Consider the following 19,991-nt stretch of genomic DNA (forward strand, 5'->3'; position numbering starts at 1 on the left):
TTGTGAGTACGCGTCTTTTGCAGCATCCGCGTCCATGGGGGCTGGGTTGAGGGAGGCTTAAAAGCAAGGCTGTTTAGTTCGAATAAAGTTATTCGACTGCAGTTTACTGACTGCGTGAGCACACCGCTACAACGTGTTTTTATCGCTATTAATATACGTCACCACTGCCAATACCTGACACCCGCCAGTGCGCGATTTCTTTAATTTTTCGATCCAAGGTAAGCCAACTATGGAGAATTCTAAAAAAAGAAAAGTGACTGAAGAAAACAGAACGTTTAATGATACGTGGACAGATTCATTTGCTTTCACTGTTGACGAGACTGGTTTACCGGTATGCTTAATATGCAATGAGAAACTAGCAAACAACAAAAAGTCAAATGTCGCAAGGCATTTCCAGAATAAACACGCAGCCTTTGCTCAAAAATATCCGGATGGAGATGAGAGAAAAAAAGCCGTTTCGGAACTGATGCGGAAGGTTGATCTGAGCAAAAATCATTTCCAGAAATGGATGAAGTCTGGAAAATCAACGACATACGCCAGTTATATTGCCGCTCAGGAAATAGTCAGGCACGGGAAGCAGTTTACAGATGGTGAATATATAAAAGAATCTTTCATTAAGATTTCAGAACATCTATTCACGGACTTTAAAAACAAGAGTGAAATTGTGCAGAAAATCAGGGATATGCCCCTCTCTGCAAAGACTGTCAAAGACAGAACCATAAAAATGGCAGAAGACATCACAAGACAGCAAATTAAAGACATCAATTCAGCTGTGGCCTACTCGATTGCCTGTGACGAGTCTAAAGACAAAGGTGATATTGAACAAATAGCGTTGTTCTGCCGGTATGTAAAGTCTGCCGGGCCACAGGAAGAACTGGTTGAGTTGATACCTCTAAAAGACCAAACACGGGGGGAGGACATCTGTGAGGCTGTCTTGAATTGTTTAAGAGCCAAAGGAATAAAGACCACCCATCTGGTGTCAGTAGCTACTGATGGGGCACCGAATATGACGGGAACGCACAAGGGATTTGTGGCTTTACTGCAGAAGTCGCTGGACAGAAAGCTGCTGACTTTTCACTGCATCTTGCACCAAGAGGCACTGTGCGCTCAAACATTTCCTCCGGAATGCACAGAAGTAATGGATGTTGTCATTCAGATTGTCAATAAAATAATGGCAAAAAGTTTAAATCACCGTCAATTCCGTTTGTTACTGGACGAGCTGGAAAGCGCATATTCTGATCTCCTGCTGCACAACAAAGTCCGGTGGCTGTCCAAAGGGGAGGTGCTGAAACGCTTTGTCGCGTGTCTGGAAGAAGTGAAAACTTTCCTGGGCAGCAAAGGGCTCAACTTTCCTGAGCTGGAACAGCCAGAGTGGCTGGAAAAGCTACACTTCATGGTAGACATGACAGCGCACCTGAACACGCTGAACACAGCTCTTCAACGGGGTAAGGACGTACAGCCCTGCACATGTTGGAGGATGTTTTGGCATTCGAGCGCAAGTTGACGTTGCTTGCCAGAGATTTACAGAAAGGCACATTGTCTCACTTCCCCAATTTGAGAGAGTTCAAACAAGGTCACGACATGATAAATTCGGAGTATTTACATTCTGCAATCATCGCAATGCAAACATCGTTTGGGAAACGCTTCTGTGAGTTCAGAGAGGAAAAAAACACATTATCCTTCCCGGTCACTCCCCTAAGCATCGATCCATCCCTACTAAATACGACTGCATTGTCAGGTATGAGTCAACCTGAACAAGTATGATAAATATTTTAATTGCCTATTATTTTACGTATATTCATATGTTTTCATTGTTCAGTGAAATAGTCCTTTTATTTTTCAGGTTGACAGCTGGCTGACGTTATTTTTGGTTTGCTGCTGGCGGCAAATTTAAGTTTGGCGTTTTTCATAAATACAAGAAGGACTCAAATAGACGTTGAGTACTTTACTTAAAAGTAACCTTCAACCCAACGTCTTTTTTTCCGAGTTCAAAATGTTTTTGTTGCATGCAGAAATGTAATTTCATTTTCTCTGCAGGAGTTCATCAATTTCATAAATGCAACACATTATAGTTTGTTTATACATAGCATAAAGGCAAAACAAAACGTTGTATGCAGTGTTATTTCATTTTAAATGTCAAGCGGGTTTTGCGGCTCCCAGTGTTTTCTTTTCTGTGGGAAACGGGTCCAAGTGGCTCTTTCAGTGGTAAAGGTTGCTGACCCCTGTTCTAGTGCAACTTGAACTATGTGTTATATTGAAGATTTTTCGGAGAGAGGATGCCATCTCATTTTAAGTTTTAACCTATGAAGCTGGGTTACAACTTCTTATCCTGATCTACGGGTCTGGTTCTTTTTTTTACTACTATTATCATTGTTTATAGATGCTTTTTTAATTTTTATAATATCCTTTTTTATACACGTTTGTATTTTGTAATAATGAATTACTTTTTTTTCAAAATGTCGTTTCTTCTTCCCATAAGACTTCGCTTTCTGTAAGCGTTTATTTGTCTGCCTGTACTTAGAAATGGGACGAATGTTTTGAATTTTTTAGTCTTTTTTTATATATATTGTAGTGTCTATTAAATCTTTTTTTTTAATTTTATTTTGATAACTCTTTTTTACTGAAATTTTTTTAATAGATTGCTGAACTTATATTTATATTTTGTAATATGGCTTTTTCAAAATGTCGTTTCTTCTTCCCATAAGTCTTTGCTTTTGAAACGTCATCTTTCTTGTATTTGAACATGGAATTTTTTTTAAAGGTATATTACACTTTCAAATTTTAATGTTCATACTTTTTTTTATTAATGATTGTTTGTTTTATTATATTAGTTTTTTCACTGACTGATATATATTTTCTTTTTGCAACCCTGTATCTTAATCTGGGTGTTATATAGTTTTTTTTAAATCTTTTTATGGAGCTGCCATCTTGAAATGGGGGTAATGTTAGTATTAGTTTATGCGCCTGCCGCTTGGCTTTCTTTCGAAGGGTGGGGGGAGGGGGAAGGGATCTTTTTTCACACTTTTGCTTTTTATTTTTTTGCTTTTAGTTTATGGGCCGACTTTAAATTATTAATATTGTTGAGGTGTCATGATCTCCGGTTGCTCCTGAATCAATTTTCCTTCTTCCTGAATTATGGGTTAAGTGTCTTTTTAACCTTTTATGATACACACAATATTGGCATGATGGATAAATCTATTAACTTTATCTCTTGGAATACTAATGGTTTAAATCATCCGATTAAACGTAAAAAAATATTTAAAGTATTCCATAGATTGAACGCTAATATTATTTTTGCACAGGAGACCCATATTAGGAGGGAGGATAATCAACGTTTTTTTAGGTTCTGGAAGGGTCAACAATTTCACTCGAATTGTACCGCCAAAATTAGGGGTGTGTCTATTTTTATAGACCCCTCAATTTCGTTTATACATCATGAAATTATTTCTGATCCACAGGGCAGATTTTTGTTGATAACTGGTTCACTTTTTAATCGAAAAGTCGTTCTAGTTAATATTTATGCTCCAAATTTTGACTGCCCTGAATTTTTTAAACGTTTATTTACTTCCCTTCCAAATCTAAATGAATATATGTTGATAATGGGTGGAGATTTTAATTGTTGTTTGAATCCTTCGATGGATAGATCTAAACCTATTCGAACTCTTCCGAATAGATCAGCTTTACTTATTAATTCTTGTATGGTCGATTCGGGAATTACTGAAATATGGCGGTTTCTGAACCCTAAAGATAAAGAATTTTCATTTTTTTCACATGTATATCATAGTTATTCTAGAATTGATTATTTCCTTATTGATCATCGTTTATTAACAGATGTTACTGATTGTAAATACGATTCTATTGCCATTTCGGATCATGCACCTTTGAAGTTATCTATCAAGATCTCGGACTCTTCCATTAATACTAGATCTTGGAGACTCAACGCTACTTTGCTTCAAGATCCAGAATTTATTACTTTCATAAAACAACAAATTGACTTATTTTTTTCAACAAACTATACCGAAGAGATTGATAGAGGAATACTTTGGGACTCCTTCAAGGCTTTTATCCGTGGACAAATTATCTCATATTCCGTTGGTAAAAGAAAACAAAGATATTTAGATATAGCTTTATTGGTAGATAAAATTAAAGAAATTGATAAGATTTACTCCGTTACTCCTACACCAAAGAACTTTATAAGAAGAGAGTTGAGCTTCAAATGGAACATAGCTTATTATTATCTTCTTCAATTGAGAATCAATTAATCAAGACCAGGGCTCAATTTTATATTCATAGTGATCGAACTGGTAAATTGTTAGCTAATCAATTAAAAGCTATTTCGACTAAGCGACAAATTATTAAAATTTGTAAACAAGACGGTAATTTAACTACTGATCATAAAGAAATCAATAACACTTTTCAAGATTTTTATAAATCTTTATATCAATCAGAATTTGATGGTGACCTGTCCATGATGGATAATTTTTTTAACAATTTGAATATTCCGAAACTGATAGATGAAGATCGTAGCTTGCTTGATGCTCCTATCTCTATGGCCGAAATAAGAGAGGCTATCTCATCAATGAATTCAGGGAAAGCTCCTGGCCCTGATGGTTATATTGTAGTATTTTTTTTAAACTTTCTCTTCTTTGCTTTCTCCTTGGTTATTGTGAAATCTTTAATGATGCGTTTGTTAAGAAGAGATTACCTCAATCTTTCTATGAAGCTACTATTTCTCTAATTCTTAAAAAAGATAAAGATCCTACTTTATGTGCATCTTATCGCCCTATATCATTATTAAATGTAGATTCTAAGATTCTTACAAAAATTTTAGCCATTAGATTAGAAAAGGTACTATCACAGATTATTTCAGAAGATCAAACTGGTTTTATTAGGAATCGGTATTCCTTTTTTAATATTAGAAAATTGATTAATATAATTTATACTTCATCACCCACAACCCCAGAATGTGTTATCTCATTAGATGCTGAAAAAGCTTTTGATAGAGTTGAATGGATTTAATGCATTGAGAAACTTTAATTTTAGTCCTAATTTTATATCATGGATTAAATTAATATATTATAAACCTGTTGCTTCTGTTCTTACAAATAATTATAGATCCTCTTTTTTTCAATTATCTCGTGGTACGAGACAAGGTTGTCCTTTAAGTCCTTTATTATTTAATATTGCATTAGAACCTTTAGCCATTGCTATTCGTGAATCTCCTAATATTTTTGGTATCACCCGTAATGAGAAGTTATACAAATTATCACTTTATGCTGATGATTTGCTGTTATATATTTCTGATCCTAATAGGTCTATTCCCGCTATTTTATCCTTGTTGGTTCAATTTGGTAGTTTTTCTGGTTATAAATTAAACTTAGATAAGAGTGAATTATTCCCCTTAAACGCGCAAACCTTATTGAATGACAGGATACCATTTAAAGTTGTTACTGATAACTTTATCTATTTAGGTATAAAAATCACCAGGAAATATAAAGATTTATTTAGACTGAATTTTTTACCTATGCTTCATCAAATTCAACAATTTACTACAAGATGGTCTCCCTTATTCTTATCATTAGTTGGTCGGATTAATGCTATTAAAATGATGACTTTACCGAAATTTTTATATTTATTTCAAGCCTTACCAATTTTTATTCCTAAATCTTTTTTTGACAACATTGATTCAAAAATTTCCTCATTTGTGTGGCAAAATAAAAACCCCAGGTTAAGTAAAAGGCAATTACAAAAATCTAAAAAAGATGGTGGTTTAGCTTTACCTAACTTTAGATTTTACTATTGGGCGAATAATATTCGTAACCTAACGTATCGGAAACTAGATTTGGACTCACCATTGTGTCCACAGTGGGTAAATTTGGAATGTAGTGAGGTAAAGGGATATTCTATATTCTCCGTTCTTGGTTCTTTTCTTCCTGCTGACTTAATTAAATTCAATAAACAGATATCTAATCCTGTTATTAAACATACACTACGAATTTGGTTTCAATTTCGTAAGTTTTTTACTCTGAAAAACTTTGTTCTTGATAGCCCTATTTTACTTAATTTTTTTTTCAAACCATTGACAGATCAAGCTTTTAGCATATGGAAAAGGAAAGGTATAAAATGTTTTCGTGATTTTTTTTTGAAGTCTTTTGACCAACTCTCCAACAAATTTAAATTACCTAAATCTAATTTTTTTTAGATACTTACAAATTAGAAATTTCTTACATAAAGTTCTACCATCTTTTCCCAATTCAACTCCATTGGATTTCTCAGATTTGATTTTCACCTTTAATCCTTGTCAGAAGGGATTAGTAGCTTTTATTTATAACATGATTATGAAGATACAACCAGAAATATCAGATAGAATTAAACAAGAATGGGAAAAAGAACTTCGATACAATATATCAACAGATAAATGGGAAAAAATTTTACAAATGGTTAATTCCTCTTCTATATGTGCTAAACATACATTAATACAATTTAAAATTGTACATAGAGCTTATATGTCTAAAGATAAGCTTGCTCGATTCTATTCTCATATTAACCCTCAATGTGACAGATGTCATTTAGAAGTGGCTTCATTGACCCACATGTTTTGGTCATGTCCCACTTTACATAACTATTTGAAGGACATATTTGGTGCCATTTCCTCAATTTGGAATATCGATTTACAACCTCATTTTATTACTGCAATTTTTGGTATACCAAATGAGGATGGTAATCAGTTTTCCCCTCCAATCAGACGAATGATTGCTTTTGTAACATTAATGGCCAGAAGGTCTATATTACAAAACTGGAAAGAAGTAAATCCTCCTACCACGTCTCAGTGGTTTTCTCAAACTATTTCTTATCTGAGTTTGGAAAAAATTAGAAGCACTATTTTTGACTCATCAATTAAATTTGAAGAAACCTGGGGACCGTTCATTCGACATTTTCATATGAATTAATTTGGCCTTTTTCAGACCTTCTCTCCTCTTATTCTTGTTCAGGTATGGAGTTCCGGAGTTTTTTTTGACACTATCATATACTTATAAACTGTTATTATTGCCCATGTTAGTTTAGTTTAGAGTTTTTTTCAATATATATTCTCTTTTATATATTTTCAAATTTTTTTTTCCTTTTGTTTTGATGATTATTTTTGTTTTTTTCATATATAATTATATAGACTTGATTGATTAATGTACTTTTTTTTGTTGATGTTTAATAGGATATTATTATCCTATTACTAATGTAATTTCAAGTCTATTGTATTTATAACCTATTCATTATTATGTTATGTTTTTTCTTATATATATATGAAACTCAATAAAAAGATTGAAAAAGAAAAAAAAGAAAAAGAGTCTGCAGGTAGTGAAATCACTTAAGAGCTGTGATAAGTGAGTTAGGAAATCTGGTTCAGGAGTCTGATGGCTGTAGGGGAAATAGATGTTCCTGGATCTGGTATTGTTGGACCCAAGGCTTCTGCACTTTGTCCCAGACATTAGTTGCAAGAAGAGGGCATGGACTGGATGGTGGGAGTCTTTGATGATGGATACTGTTCTTTTGTGGCTGCACTCCAATTAAATGTACCCAATAGTGGGAGAGCTCTGCCTGTGATGGATCGGGCTACATCCACCACTTTCTGCAGCTGTTTCAGTTCCTGGGCACTAGTGTTTCCATATAGGACACGATGCAACCAGTCAGGATACTGCCCACTGTGCATCTATGGAAGTTAGTCAAAATTTTTGGTAACATACCAAATCTGTGCAGATTTCTAGCCTTCTTCAGATGCTGGCCCCAGGCCAGATCCTCTGATATGTTGATACCAAGGAATTTAAAGATACTGAGCCTCTCACTTCTCTTCTCCAAATGAGGACAGGCTCATGGACCTCTGGCTTCTTCTTTCTGTCATCAATAATCAGCTCTTTGGTTGTGCTGATGCTGAGTGAGAGGTTGTTGTTGTGGTACCATTTAATTAAATTTTCAATCTCCCTTCCTATATACCAATTCATCACTACCATTGATTTTGCCAATAACAATGGTGCTGTCAGCAAACTTAAACATGGAATTTGGGCTGTACCTAGCCACACAATCATGAATATAAAGTGAGTAGAGCAGGGGGCTAGGCACACAACCTTGTGGTGCATCTGGGCTGATGGTGAGTGTGTCAAAGGGAACCACCTAGCCGCTAAGCTTTTCAACTGATTTTAACCTAATCATTATCATGCTTTCATAATGTTTGCTTAACACTTCAGATGTTAACTTACAGTAACTGGGAGTGTGAATCTCTTTTTTTCCTGTTATTTCATTTTATTAATAAACTTCTCATGAGAGCTGCACAGACAGGTGTACAGATAAATTGTGAAACATTACTAGGTGTAATTGGGGGCAGGAAATACATTAGGCTTCAAAGGTGTTTTATCATCCTGGTTTCAAAGTATTCTATTGGAAAATGATTCTTGCATTAAAGTGTACAAGCATTAAATTTCAATTACCCTGAAAACTTTCATTAAAATAACAATGTCAGGAGACTACAGCCAGTTTGTCCTGGTGGGGCTCAGTTCTGAAGGTTGTACACACACCAAATTAAACATTTCCAATCTTGTAGTTCTTTTTCATATTAATGCAAAATAGATGCAAGTTCAAGGGTGCTGTGCACCAATCAAGTGTAACTCATTCCGGTTAATAAAGTCATATCTGTATCTTTTGGGATGGTGCTCATCTACAATTGGAAGTTGTTCAACAGCTTGGAGAGCACTTGGTGCTAGAATATCAGGTCAAGTATGACAACAGCAAGCACCTGACAGCTGAAGATAGGTTTTCTGATTTCCACTCTTAACCAGAAGTGAAGTATTAGTCCAGATGATGTTCCTGGAAATTCAATTCTAGGAACAAAACCCCAAAGATCAGCAGATAAATTGCAAGATTCCCACTACCACATTTCCCATACTCAATTTTTAATTGGCTTTGGAGCAGTACAGCACTATACTGATTCCTGGGAATGAGCAGGTGGTCCTACGATTGAGTAAGAAGAGTTATTAATAATTTGTTCAGAAGAACGAAAAGCAAACTCATTGAAACGTACGAACTCCAAAAGTAAATGAGGATAGAAGCTGATTGTCCAAAACTAGTCAACACAGGTGCCTGATAAGGGTAAGCCATTTAGGACTGTGAATGAGAATACATTTCTTTATTTTGCAGGGGTGTGGGTGGGAGTTATATAAATTCTGATGCTCAGGCTTCAAATGCATTCAAGGTCGATACTGATACATGCTTTTGGCAACTAAGCAATTAAAGTTTGGGGGAACAGGTAGGAAATGGCCAGAAACTTACTGAAACTTTGGGAAGCTAACCCAAAGAGGTTTTCATGATCCACTACTATTTTTAATAGTTTGTATCTCAGCTACTCCATTTTTAGTGGTGAATATTTAATTTCTGAAACAGTTTGTAGATGACCTCTGCAAAGATACCCAGCCTGACACTCATGCACCCATTCCAATTACTGCCTGGCTTAGGCCATGTTCACTACACCATGAGCTCAGGATTTCACTAGCAGTGGACAAAGAAGGTAACACCTCTGAACGCCATGGGGACATGAGTGGACTCCTTCCAGCAGAACATGATCATTAGAAGTCACACTGGCAGCGTCAAAAGCTACCTATCTGAAAAGTGGAAAAATCCAGTAGAAAGGCAAGAAAGGAATGACTTTGACTGAGCTCGTGTTCATCGGTGGAGCTCCTGATCTGAACCATTAGGATAAGACTCATCCGTATCAAAATTTTCATTATGCTTCTTTCCTGATAATATTCTACAGTAACCTGTGAAATCTTATCAAGAACACTGCCCTCATTATGGGCAGATTCCGTAAGGCACTTAAAATAGGATTCTCTCTGGAGTGCAATGACAGTCTTTCCGAGGATCCCAGCTGATGCCAGGACAAGGTCTGTTCATATTGGCCTGATGGCTTGGTCGCAAGGCAATTCATTACGCTTGGTGTTCAAAAGAAGAATCAGATTGTATGGTTTTAATTTCTCAGGACTCATCCATCCATCTGGCAAAACGGCATTCATGCAGTAGGGAGAGTAGGCTGCAATAATTTACGGCACCTTCCTGGGTGCATATTGGTAATCATAAAGATTTTTTTTTTGCAGTGGTCACCAACCATTTGTATTTTTAGAGAGCAACTACATTTTTGATGAACAGCTAGAGCTTTATGCATATGCAAGCTACAGGAAGATGACTGTCTAAGGGAATTCTCATGACTTCCCTACCTGTGGTCCTCCTCTAGAAGGATGAATTCCCCTCTCAGTCACATCATGAATGCCATGGTTTAATGCAATAGTGAAGTACGTCACCAGCCACTGCTTGGAATGAAACGGGGACCAGGTAGTTCAGGCCACTGTGACCTTTATCCCACCTGCATTCCAAGCACTGGCACACTGACAGATCCTTGTCTGCAGCATGTGATATATCTCAGTGACGTTCTTTTGAAATTATTAACAAGATTACTGCCAGACCATTTCTCCCCCTCCTCCTTCTGTCTGTGTCATTTGGCAAGCTGTCTTAAGAGCCCTCCCACATCTTCCTGGTTGTGGCCCAGTGAGACCACTTTTAAAGCTGCTTACTGCTCAAAGACTTGGCAATATTCAGTTTAATGACAAGTGTAAAATATTGTGAACCTGGCAGCTCCAAAGTTTAGCAAACTCAGCACAAATGAGCTCCTCCTCAATTCACACGAAATGCTGGAGGAACTCAGCAGACCAGGCAGCATCAATGGAAAGAGTGTGGTCGACGTTTTGGCACGAATGCTGCCTGGCCTGCTGTTCCTCCAGCATTTTGTACGTGCTACTTGGATTTCCAGCATCTGCACATTTTCCCTCCCCAAATCAATCCAATTCAAGAAAACAAAGATCACTTTAAAACCCAGATGTAAGGCCCCCTCCCTTCTCTCATGTTAAGTAGCTCAATGAAGCCCAGTGTGGTACAATTATTGCCCAAGGTTTATCACCACTGCTTACTATGTAGACTATACATTTGAGCATGCAATGCAAGATGCTCTGTTAACAAGCATCGAGAGATACATAATTATTTTGAACAGCAGTCAAAATGCACACAAATGGTTGCAAAAACACAAATAAATTGCAGTATACAAGTGAATATATAGCTCATAATCTCCATTGGAAAAGAAAGCCACTGACAACATTTACAGCGACAGCACACATGATCGGATGTTCACACCCATTTTGATCTGGTCTGAACCAGGTGTGCTTCAAACTTTATTGATGGTGGATTGGGAAAACTATCAGCAACATCTTGCAAACAACAAAGTGCAGCCGCAATGTGGTATCCAGATTTTGGAAAGTGATTCATCAATACCAGCAGTCTGGAGAACTGAAGCTCCAATCATCACCTCCCCATGCCTCCCCAAATTAACCCCAGACCGTACCCACTCCCCTTTCTCACCCCACCTCCTGGAATTTACAGTGAAGCCAAAAGTCTAACTGCTCAAATGTTAAGTTATTTCACCAGAAGAAATAACTTAATTTTATTTCCACCAGTGACAAGCTGATGAAAGGTTTAAATTACCAGACAGAACAAGTGGAAAACCCTGGAAGACTACTGTTTTAGTTTGCATGTCCTACTGTAACCAATGATAGAAACAGAATTCAGACAAATAAACATTTTTTTTTAAAAAGGAACATTTCACTGCATATGGGGAAAAGAGTAAAATAGGACCGGAGCTAGTTATTTACATTTCACCCATACTGGCCTGCTGTTCTGGTTTCATCACAGATAAGTAATTAAATGATCTAAAACAGTCATGGCATTTGATATAATAAAAGCTGCAGCTAACGCACCTCGTTATATTTACAATTTCCTTGAGGAACAGAGCACATTCTCATGAAAGTAACCATTTATACAAGCAGCAGAAACAGAACAAGGATGTAAATATCTCCAGTTATCTTTTATGTTGCCATTCATACAGTGGATTCTGTTTAATTGGGACAAATCAGGACCAGTACATTTTGGCCCAATTAAGTGGCTGTCCCAATTAGCCAAAGTTTCATGGAAATAAGTTACAAAGGTATATATTAAAAAAAGACTAACAAATTAAGTATTTAGATGAAATGCAGAACAAATTAGAATGCCACCAATAGTACTACAGTGTTACACTATTACAGTGTGCAATAAAACTGTACCAGTTCCTAATATTTACTGGAGGAATTCATTCAGTGTACATAATGTACAAAATCAGCGCAGGTACTAGTACAGATAATGGACTGACTTCATAAAATGCTGTGGATGATTGCATCCTCCAAATCTTCATTTTCATTGCAACATTCAAGATGATTGTTGATACCTTCAAATTTATCATAGTTCCTAATTTGTTGAAGTAGTTAATGGTTCATTTTCACACCCAGCCATTCCTGGCATCTCTTAGCCTGAATGCTTGAAACCACAGCGAGCAAATCAGTTTTGATTTGTCTCGCTGCTTATTTCTATCAGTGACAAAAATCATCACTGGTCTTTGAACACAAACACATGCAATTAACACAAACACATGCTATTTAAAAACTCTTCGCTCTGAGCATGATGTAGCATCTAACAGACACACAAGTGCGCACAACTGATACAGTACTAGTAAGAATCTGTTCGGCAACAGTCTCTTGCACCAATTAAGTGGCAGTGTGTCCCAAATAAACAAAGTGAATTGTGACAATTTTCTCCATTAGTTTTTGTTCTTTAAGAGTTGTGCCAAATAAGCCATTGCCCTGATTAACTGAAGACACAATTAACTGGAATCCAATGTATTTGGAAAAAGACTACTCCAATACTTTTGGCATTTTGGTAATGAAGATATTCTGGCAGATCCTTTAATGATACCAAAAATGCTGGACTCTTTTTCTCAGAATACTAAATTAATTGCAACATTCTAATTCAAAATATAAATGCAACGTACAGCATCTAGAGATTTATTGTGTTCTCCACAGAAATTTCATTGACTAAATAAAACACTCAATTAGAGTATGGCTGAACATATGGGAACCCACACACAACTCATCCATTTGCTCTTTTAATAGAAACGGGTCAGGAAGCAGCCATTTCTCTCCAGAGGCAGATCAAGAAGCAAACTATCTCAGAGGCACTGTGCTCCAATTGAAATGAAATTTGACTTTGATCACTTGCTTCTGGAATTCCCAGAATTCAGGAAATCCAGCTGCTGAAGCGAGGTAGGACTGACTAGTTCATTCACTCAAGCAACTTAATGGTGCTGGTAGGAGGCAGGAAATGGCTCATTCATTGTTTGTTGGAAGAACTGGGTGGAGCAACACCTGTAGAGGGAAAGGGATAGCCAATGTTTCAGCTTGAGGTTCTACATCAGGACTGAGTGTAGATGGAAGACAGTCAGTACATAGAAGTGAAAGGAAGACTGGAAGATGAAAGGTGGAACTAGATTGGGGCATTCAGGATGGGGTCAACAGAGGCTTACTATTGAAACAGAGATGGAAGCAGATGAGGAAGAGGGAAAGAATAGAAAAAGTGAGCAAAGAGGAGGGTTGTCACTGGATGGGCTGATGGAAGTGCGAAAGGAACAAAGGGACACGGTAAGTGAATTACCTGACATTCAAAAATTTAATGTCCATATAAATTGGCAGTAGACAACCCAAGTGAAATATGAACATTTGGCTTCACTCTGGTAGTGGAGAAGGTAGAGAACAGGCAGATTATCATTTTCTCACCCACCAGTTCCTAGGCTTGGCCTCGACGTGAGACTTCTTTTCCCATTAAACCTCACCCCTCTACCCAAAGTTCCCCACACACATACAATGGCTGACTTGCTTCCAATCCACAGTCTGCCTGATTTCCAGCCCCACAATCAGCTGAATGCCAGACGGAAAACTTGTAAGAATTTATATCTGGCTTAACCGGTTAATTTGTCTAGTTCTTTGAAAAATCATTACTGCTAGATTTCTTGACTGAAACTCTTGCTCTTCCTTCACGACATTACCAAGATTTCTTCTCACACTGGAGCTATCATCAAGCCAAAACTTGTTTTACAATGTATTAAAGTACAGAAGTGTCACTAATTGTCAGAGGCTTGGAGTTGATGTTATATGACTGCCTTCTAATCCAAATCAAGCGTACAGTTATCAAAACAGAGGAGATAAGCAGATACTCCCAAGGAGAACATTAGCAATTGATCCTGCATTACCTACCTAGAAATTTTTCTAAGCTGCTTTCACTTAATGTACTTTGAGTTGACCCCAGAAAGATACGAACATCTGACAGTCCATGACTATATTGAAACTGATGTAAAGTGGAGCCCAGAGTAACTACGTGCACTTCACCAAACTACAATAACAAATACAAGGAGTACAAGACAATACTGTCTCCTTGTGCCTGCACCATTGTTCAGAAAGATCCAATGTCAGCAGAAGGGAAGTATTTTTTAATTTTAAAAATTCTGAGACAGGAGTCATCTAGACTTAGAAAGGCAGGGATTTTACAAAGATAGCCAGTATGACTGTGCTAGGACAGATCCAATTTAATTACACTGACTGACTTGTTAAAAAGGTAAAACAAAATGTTTAAATGAGAGCAGTACAACTGACGCAGTGTTCACTTGGGCTTCTCATATGGTTCCTATGTAAAGTTGGAGAAATGATAAACCTATGGAATCAAAGGCATGTTGGCAAATTGAATGCAAACTTGTCTCAGTAATAGGAGGCAGAAGATGATGATAGAAGGTTGCTTTTGTAATTGGAAGCCTGTAATCAGTGGTGTACCATAAGGATTGATGTTTGGACCCTCACAGTTTGTCAAATGCATTTGTAGTTTGGTCGTCAATGCAAGATTCAAGATTATTTGCCATGTGTACATTGAAATATACACCCAATGGTCACCGCACATTCCTATGCCAGCATCACGTACCCCACGAAGCTTGCAAGAACAGCACATACAGTCGGCCCTCCTTTATCTGCGGGAGATTGGTTCCGGGATCCCTTGTGGATACCAAAAAATGTGGATGCTCAAGTCCCTTATTTAACCTGTCTCAGTGCGGTGGTCTTTAGGACCCAGTGGAACCCCAGACCTTATTTAACCTGTCTCACTGTGGTGGACTTTAGGACCCACTGAATCCGCAGACTTTCTGTTCACGAAAATAATCACAATCACGATTGAAAATAAAATGGGAGTAATAAAGCAATCGGAAAGAGGTGAAACGCCATCGGTAATTGTAAAAGCATTAGGCTACGTCAGTCAACAATCTGAACAATTTTAATGGAGCATGTGAAATGCCCTGCCCCGATGAAAACTACAATTATTACTAAGCAACGCAGTAGTTTAATTATTGAAATACATATGTTTCTTAAGTGTTTTATATGTGTAGAGAGGTAAAATATATATACAATATACTAAGACAAACGTTTGACTAACTAACGCTAAGTAATACCGGATGTACCTGTTCTGACTTAAAGACAGACTCTGGAATGGAACTCGTTCAAAACCCAGGGACTGCCTGTACATTAAAATCATCTCTAGATTACTTATAATACCTAATACAATGTAAATGCTATGAAAATAGTTGTTATACTGTCTTGTTTAGGGAATAATGACAAGAAAAAATAGGCTGTACACGCTCAAACAACGAGTGCTGGAGAGAGAACTTCTGGGTTTTCCCGGTCCGCGGTTGGTTGAATCCACACATGCAGCACTCATGGACAAGGTGGGCCGACTGTATACAACTATCAGACAAAAGCAAAAACAAACCCCACTCCTCTGTACCAGCCATGCACATACAGCTCTTTAACCCCAGCACCAGCCTCCAGTAGACACAGACTTGGGCCTGCAGACACCGGGCTTCGACCTCCCCAGCGGATCCACAGAGATTCACAGACTTGGCTCCAGCCAACTGGCTTTGGCTTTTAGGGTCCCAATTCACCCTCGGACCTCGATCCTTGGCATCAATCCCAGGACACGTCGATTATTGATAACCAGGCATCGGATTCCCAATTGGCCGATGGCTGGAACCCAAACATTAGGCCTCAATCTCCAGTCTCACCGATTCGTGAACCCCGGAGGTCATCAGATTTCTAACTATGGAGCCTGTTGACAACTCGCTGACCGTTTGGGGGGGGGGGGGGGAGGGGGTTGATGCACCATCAATAACACTTGGGAGACGGAAGGTGAACGATAGGCTTTTATTAACAGTGAAAACAGGCACGACCATGTTGAAGACTGTGGGAGGAGCAGTGCCCCAATCACCTTTATACAGGGGTCTGTGGGAGGAGCCACAGGAGCAGTCAGCAGAGAGGCATGTCCAGACAGGTATACATAGTTTACCATAGGGGAGGACACCCACTCTCTGCCGCCCTGACATTCAACCATGGATATGTAGCAGTGTAAATTTGCGGGTGACATGGAAATGGTTAGGTTGTTGATAATGAGGAGGGTGACCTTTAGGTCACAGGATGAACCTGATGGAAATTAATCCCAGTAAGTGTAAGATGTGCATTTCGAGAGGACAAATAGGGATAGGACACACACAGTGAAAGCTAAGGCCCTAGGAAACACTGAGGAACAGAGGGACCATGGTTTACAAGTCAAGGAATCCCTGGAAGTGATAGCACAGATAAATAAGGTGATGAAGGCAGCAGACAGGATTCCTGTCTTCATTAGCTGAGGTTAGAACATGAGAGAAGGGAGATTATATAGTACAACCTTATAAAGTGTTTGTTAAGTGGCAGCTGGAATTCCGATCACCACACTAGGAAGTTGTGACTGTTGTGCAGAAGAAATTCATCAGGATTTTCCCTGAGATGCAGTTTTTTACAGTTTTGAGGAGATACCGATAAGCTGTATTTATTTTCCTTGGATAAGAAGAGCCTGGTGGTGATGATCGGGGGTGGGGGGAATAGCCAATAGAGGGATAGAGTAGATAATTTAAAATATTTTTACCCACAATAGAATTCCAAAAATTCACTACATTCTGCAGTCTAATCCTGAATTGTTGACCCTTTACTCTGACATTGTGATCCCCTGGTTCTGGGCAGCACATACAGGATACACTGATACCTGCATCTACGCTGTAAAGTGCTACAAAAATAAGGTAGAGCTTAATCAGATTACTTGGGTCAGTTTGTTTAACCTTCAGTTCACTCATGCTTTCATAAGCACAAGCTTTCTTAGGGAGAGAGGCCAGAACTATACAAAATATTCCAGTGTGGTCTCAAGGGACCCCTATAAGCAGCAAGATATCTTTACTCTGATGCTCATATCCTTTGGAGATTAATAACAACAAACTATTTGACTTCCAAACTGCTTTCCTCTCTCAATTAATCAAAAGGTCTAGTAAGTACAAAGTAGAGAAAATTTGTTAGAAGATGCGTTTATTTGAATTGTCTAAGGGTTACAAGTAGTTTGCACCTGCAACTATCACCATTGTTAGAAGATATACTATGATTAGGTGCATTATCCAATTGTCTAGAATATACATTGATTCACAAAACATATAATTCATTTAAAATAGTATTCACACATTAGGAGAAGCAGCTTGGGAGTTCTTAAAAAGTGCCCATTCTAGATTCGAGTTTATCCACTTGTCCAAATTACAAAAACAAGTTGTTCATTGGGTTTTTTCAACTAGAAACCCAAGTTCATCTGAAAAGCAAAGTAATCTCAATATCCACAAAATATACAGGGTTAGTTAGAAACAATACTAATAACTGCCAAAGGCACAACCAATCCACTTTCCATCTGTTTGCTTCATGTTTCTTACCTTTCCTTATTGAGGTGTCAAATAAATGTTAATTAATTCTCAGTAGGTCAATGTCTGAGCGGTAATGCCTGGTGTTTTTCTCATGGTCTACCTATGCTATGATTAAGCTGCAGCTGTTTATCTCAGTTAATTCTTCTGTTTTTCTCTCATTCTCCCTCTGTGGTATTTCTGCTCAACATCTGAGATACACTGCACCAAAAATCAATGGAGCTATTTTAGCTACAAGTAGCAAAGTTGAACTCAGACCCCCTTGCTCCCAACTACAGGGTGAATTTGTAAAATTGCACAACTGGCCCTGTGGATATTTATAACGTAGTAAGTAACTCAGCACAGTGATAGCCATGTTATCAGTGGGGGAAAAAGGAAGCAAAGGTGAAATACAATAGCTGGCAGTTGTGTAGCTTTATTTCCACATAGCTTCAAAAATTCTGATCCAAATTAAATTCTTGCCTTCTACGTATTATCCAAGACTTTAGTGGTAAAGTATTTTCTGGTAAACATTTCATTTGTGTGCCATATTCCTGAAAAATTCACTAAAATGAAAACCAGAATATGTAAACTTAGAGTGCAGGTATACATACAAGAGCAAATCTAAATGAAAAAAAAATCAACTTTCATTCAAACCAGAAACAGTAACAGATTGGTCAGGACTCCGATGCAATATACTATTGATTTTCATCCAAAATTTTGTATGCCGAGTGTTCTGAAAACCTGAGTTCGCAGCACAAGAAATATTGATCAACACAGGATTTAACTTAGAGAATTAATATTTCCATCACCAGCTCTTTTTCATAGGTGCTTTTTGAAAATGATAAAAGATTTGAAATATCAGTGGTTAGCAAAATACTTAAATTCTTTCTCTGAAATCACATGCAAATCTATGGCTACATATAGCTGGAGCCGCAGCTAGGACTCAAATAAGAAATGGAAATCGGGCAGGTGTTTTTGTTATTGCCAAGACCATCTTTCTCTCTCCCCTCATCCTGTGAGGTGAATGCACTAACAGGAAATATTCAAAGCCAATTTCCACTATTGCTCAGCACAAAGCAATGGTGTTGGAGTGCAAACCGAACCCAGCCATTAATTTAATCTCTCACATTAAAGAAGGCAAATCTAATTTAAAAGTTACTGCTTAACATGTGGGTTAGATATTGAATTAGTTCCGTACACCATAGAATTCACATGCTTAAATTACTTAATGCATGTGATGCATAGAATTATCCTACTGGAAGCTTGGAGGTAGTGGGTGGACATGGAAGACTATAAAATAGCAAGAGTAAACCTAATAGAGAATTTAAGATAAAGCTGTTTTTCCCAGCATTGTTACAATATGCATTTGGGTAATATATGAACTGGGGAAAGACGTGTAGCTTAGAGTATGGTTAGGTGACAAAGGATTAGAGGACTTTCTATGGGACCACAGACCAAGTGGAGTGAGTGATCCATTTCTATTCTTTTTGTTCTATATAATTCTAAATAATGCAGAACAAGCAACTCTTTAAAAAATTTTAATAATTCCTTACCTTTCTGAAAAAGGTTATGTAGACATTCTGCACTCTGAATTAACAAAGCCCAGATCTCCTCTTCCTCCAATGGCCCTCCCCGAACCTCCAGGGCTTCGGCCAGTGAAACGTGCATTTTTATCTAATTGTCAGAACAAAACTGGTTAAAAAAGTACAAAGTATTTACATAGCTGTACCTTAAACTAAGCAATAAAACTGAACATTAGATGTTTCAAAAATATTTTGACAATTATGCAGAGCACTGAAAATGCAGTAAAACTTTAAAAAATAAGGAGGCAGGAATACTCTTCTATCCACTCAGCTCAGAATCAGATAGGTTGTTTATCAGGACTACAAAAGTACATTTTTCCATCAACCAATGATGTAGCTAAGAATAACTAGAATAAGGGTAAACCTATCAACATTAAGTGTACATTAAAACTTCGGATTCTCATTTATACAGTAAAGATCCAATAATCTACCTTCCAATTTTCCAGAAATTCCAATGGTTAAACATCTGGCTCAGCTGCTGAATTTTGCCATAGTCCATTAATTTTGATTGGTTCACTGGATTCCCTTTTCCAGCAGTCCCTTTAAATTCAACAGGTTCACTGGAAAATTTATTATAATACTGAACACATCAAAAAAATGGATTAAATAGGTGTTGTTGGATTTCATTCCCTATTATAACTCCAATATCTGCAATATTCCACTGGTCTGGCACCAAA

At 37.5% G+C, this 19,991-nt stretch overlaps 1 protein-coding gene across 3 annotated transcripts in view; it reads right to left on the reverse strand.

The window, feature by feature from the left end:
- ptpn13 (protein tyrosine phosphatase non-receptor type 13) overlaps nt 1–19,991 on the reverse strand; it is a 303,931-nt gene that overhangs the window by 261,440 nt on the left and 22,500 nt on the right. For all 3 annotated transcript variants that reach the window (XM_059988683.1, XM_059988682.1, XM_059988681.1), the window contains exon 2: nt 19,285–19,405. In XM_059988683.1, coding sequence (XP_059844666.1) covers nt 19,285–19,405 — 121 coding nt within the window. The remainder of the gene's footprint in view (nt 1–19,284; nt 19,406–19,991) is intronic.

The sequence above is a fragment of the Hypanus sabinus genome, chromosome 14 (genome assembly GCF_030144855.1).
Source record: "Hypanus sabinus isolate sHypSab1 chromosome 14, sHypSab1.hap1, whole genome shotgun sequence".
NCBI classification, from domain to species: Eukaryota; Metazoa; Chordata; class Chondrichthyes; order Myliobatiformes; family Dasyatidae; genus Hypanus; species Hypanus sabinus.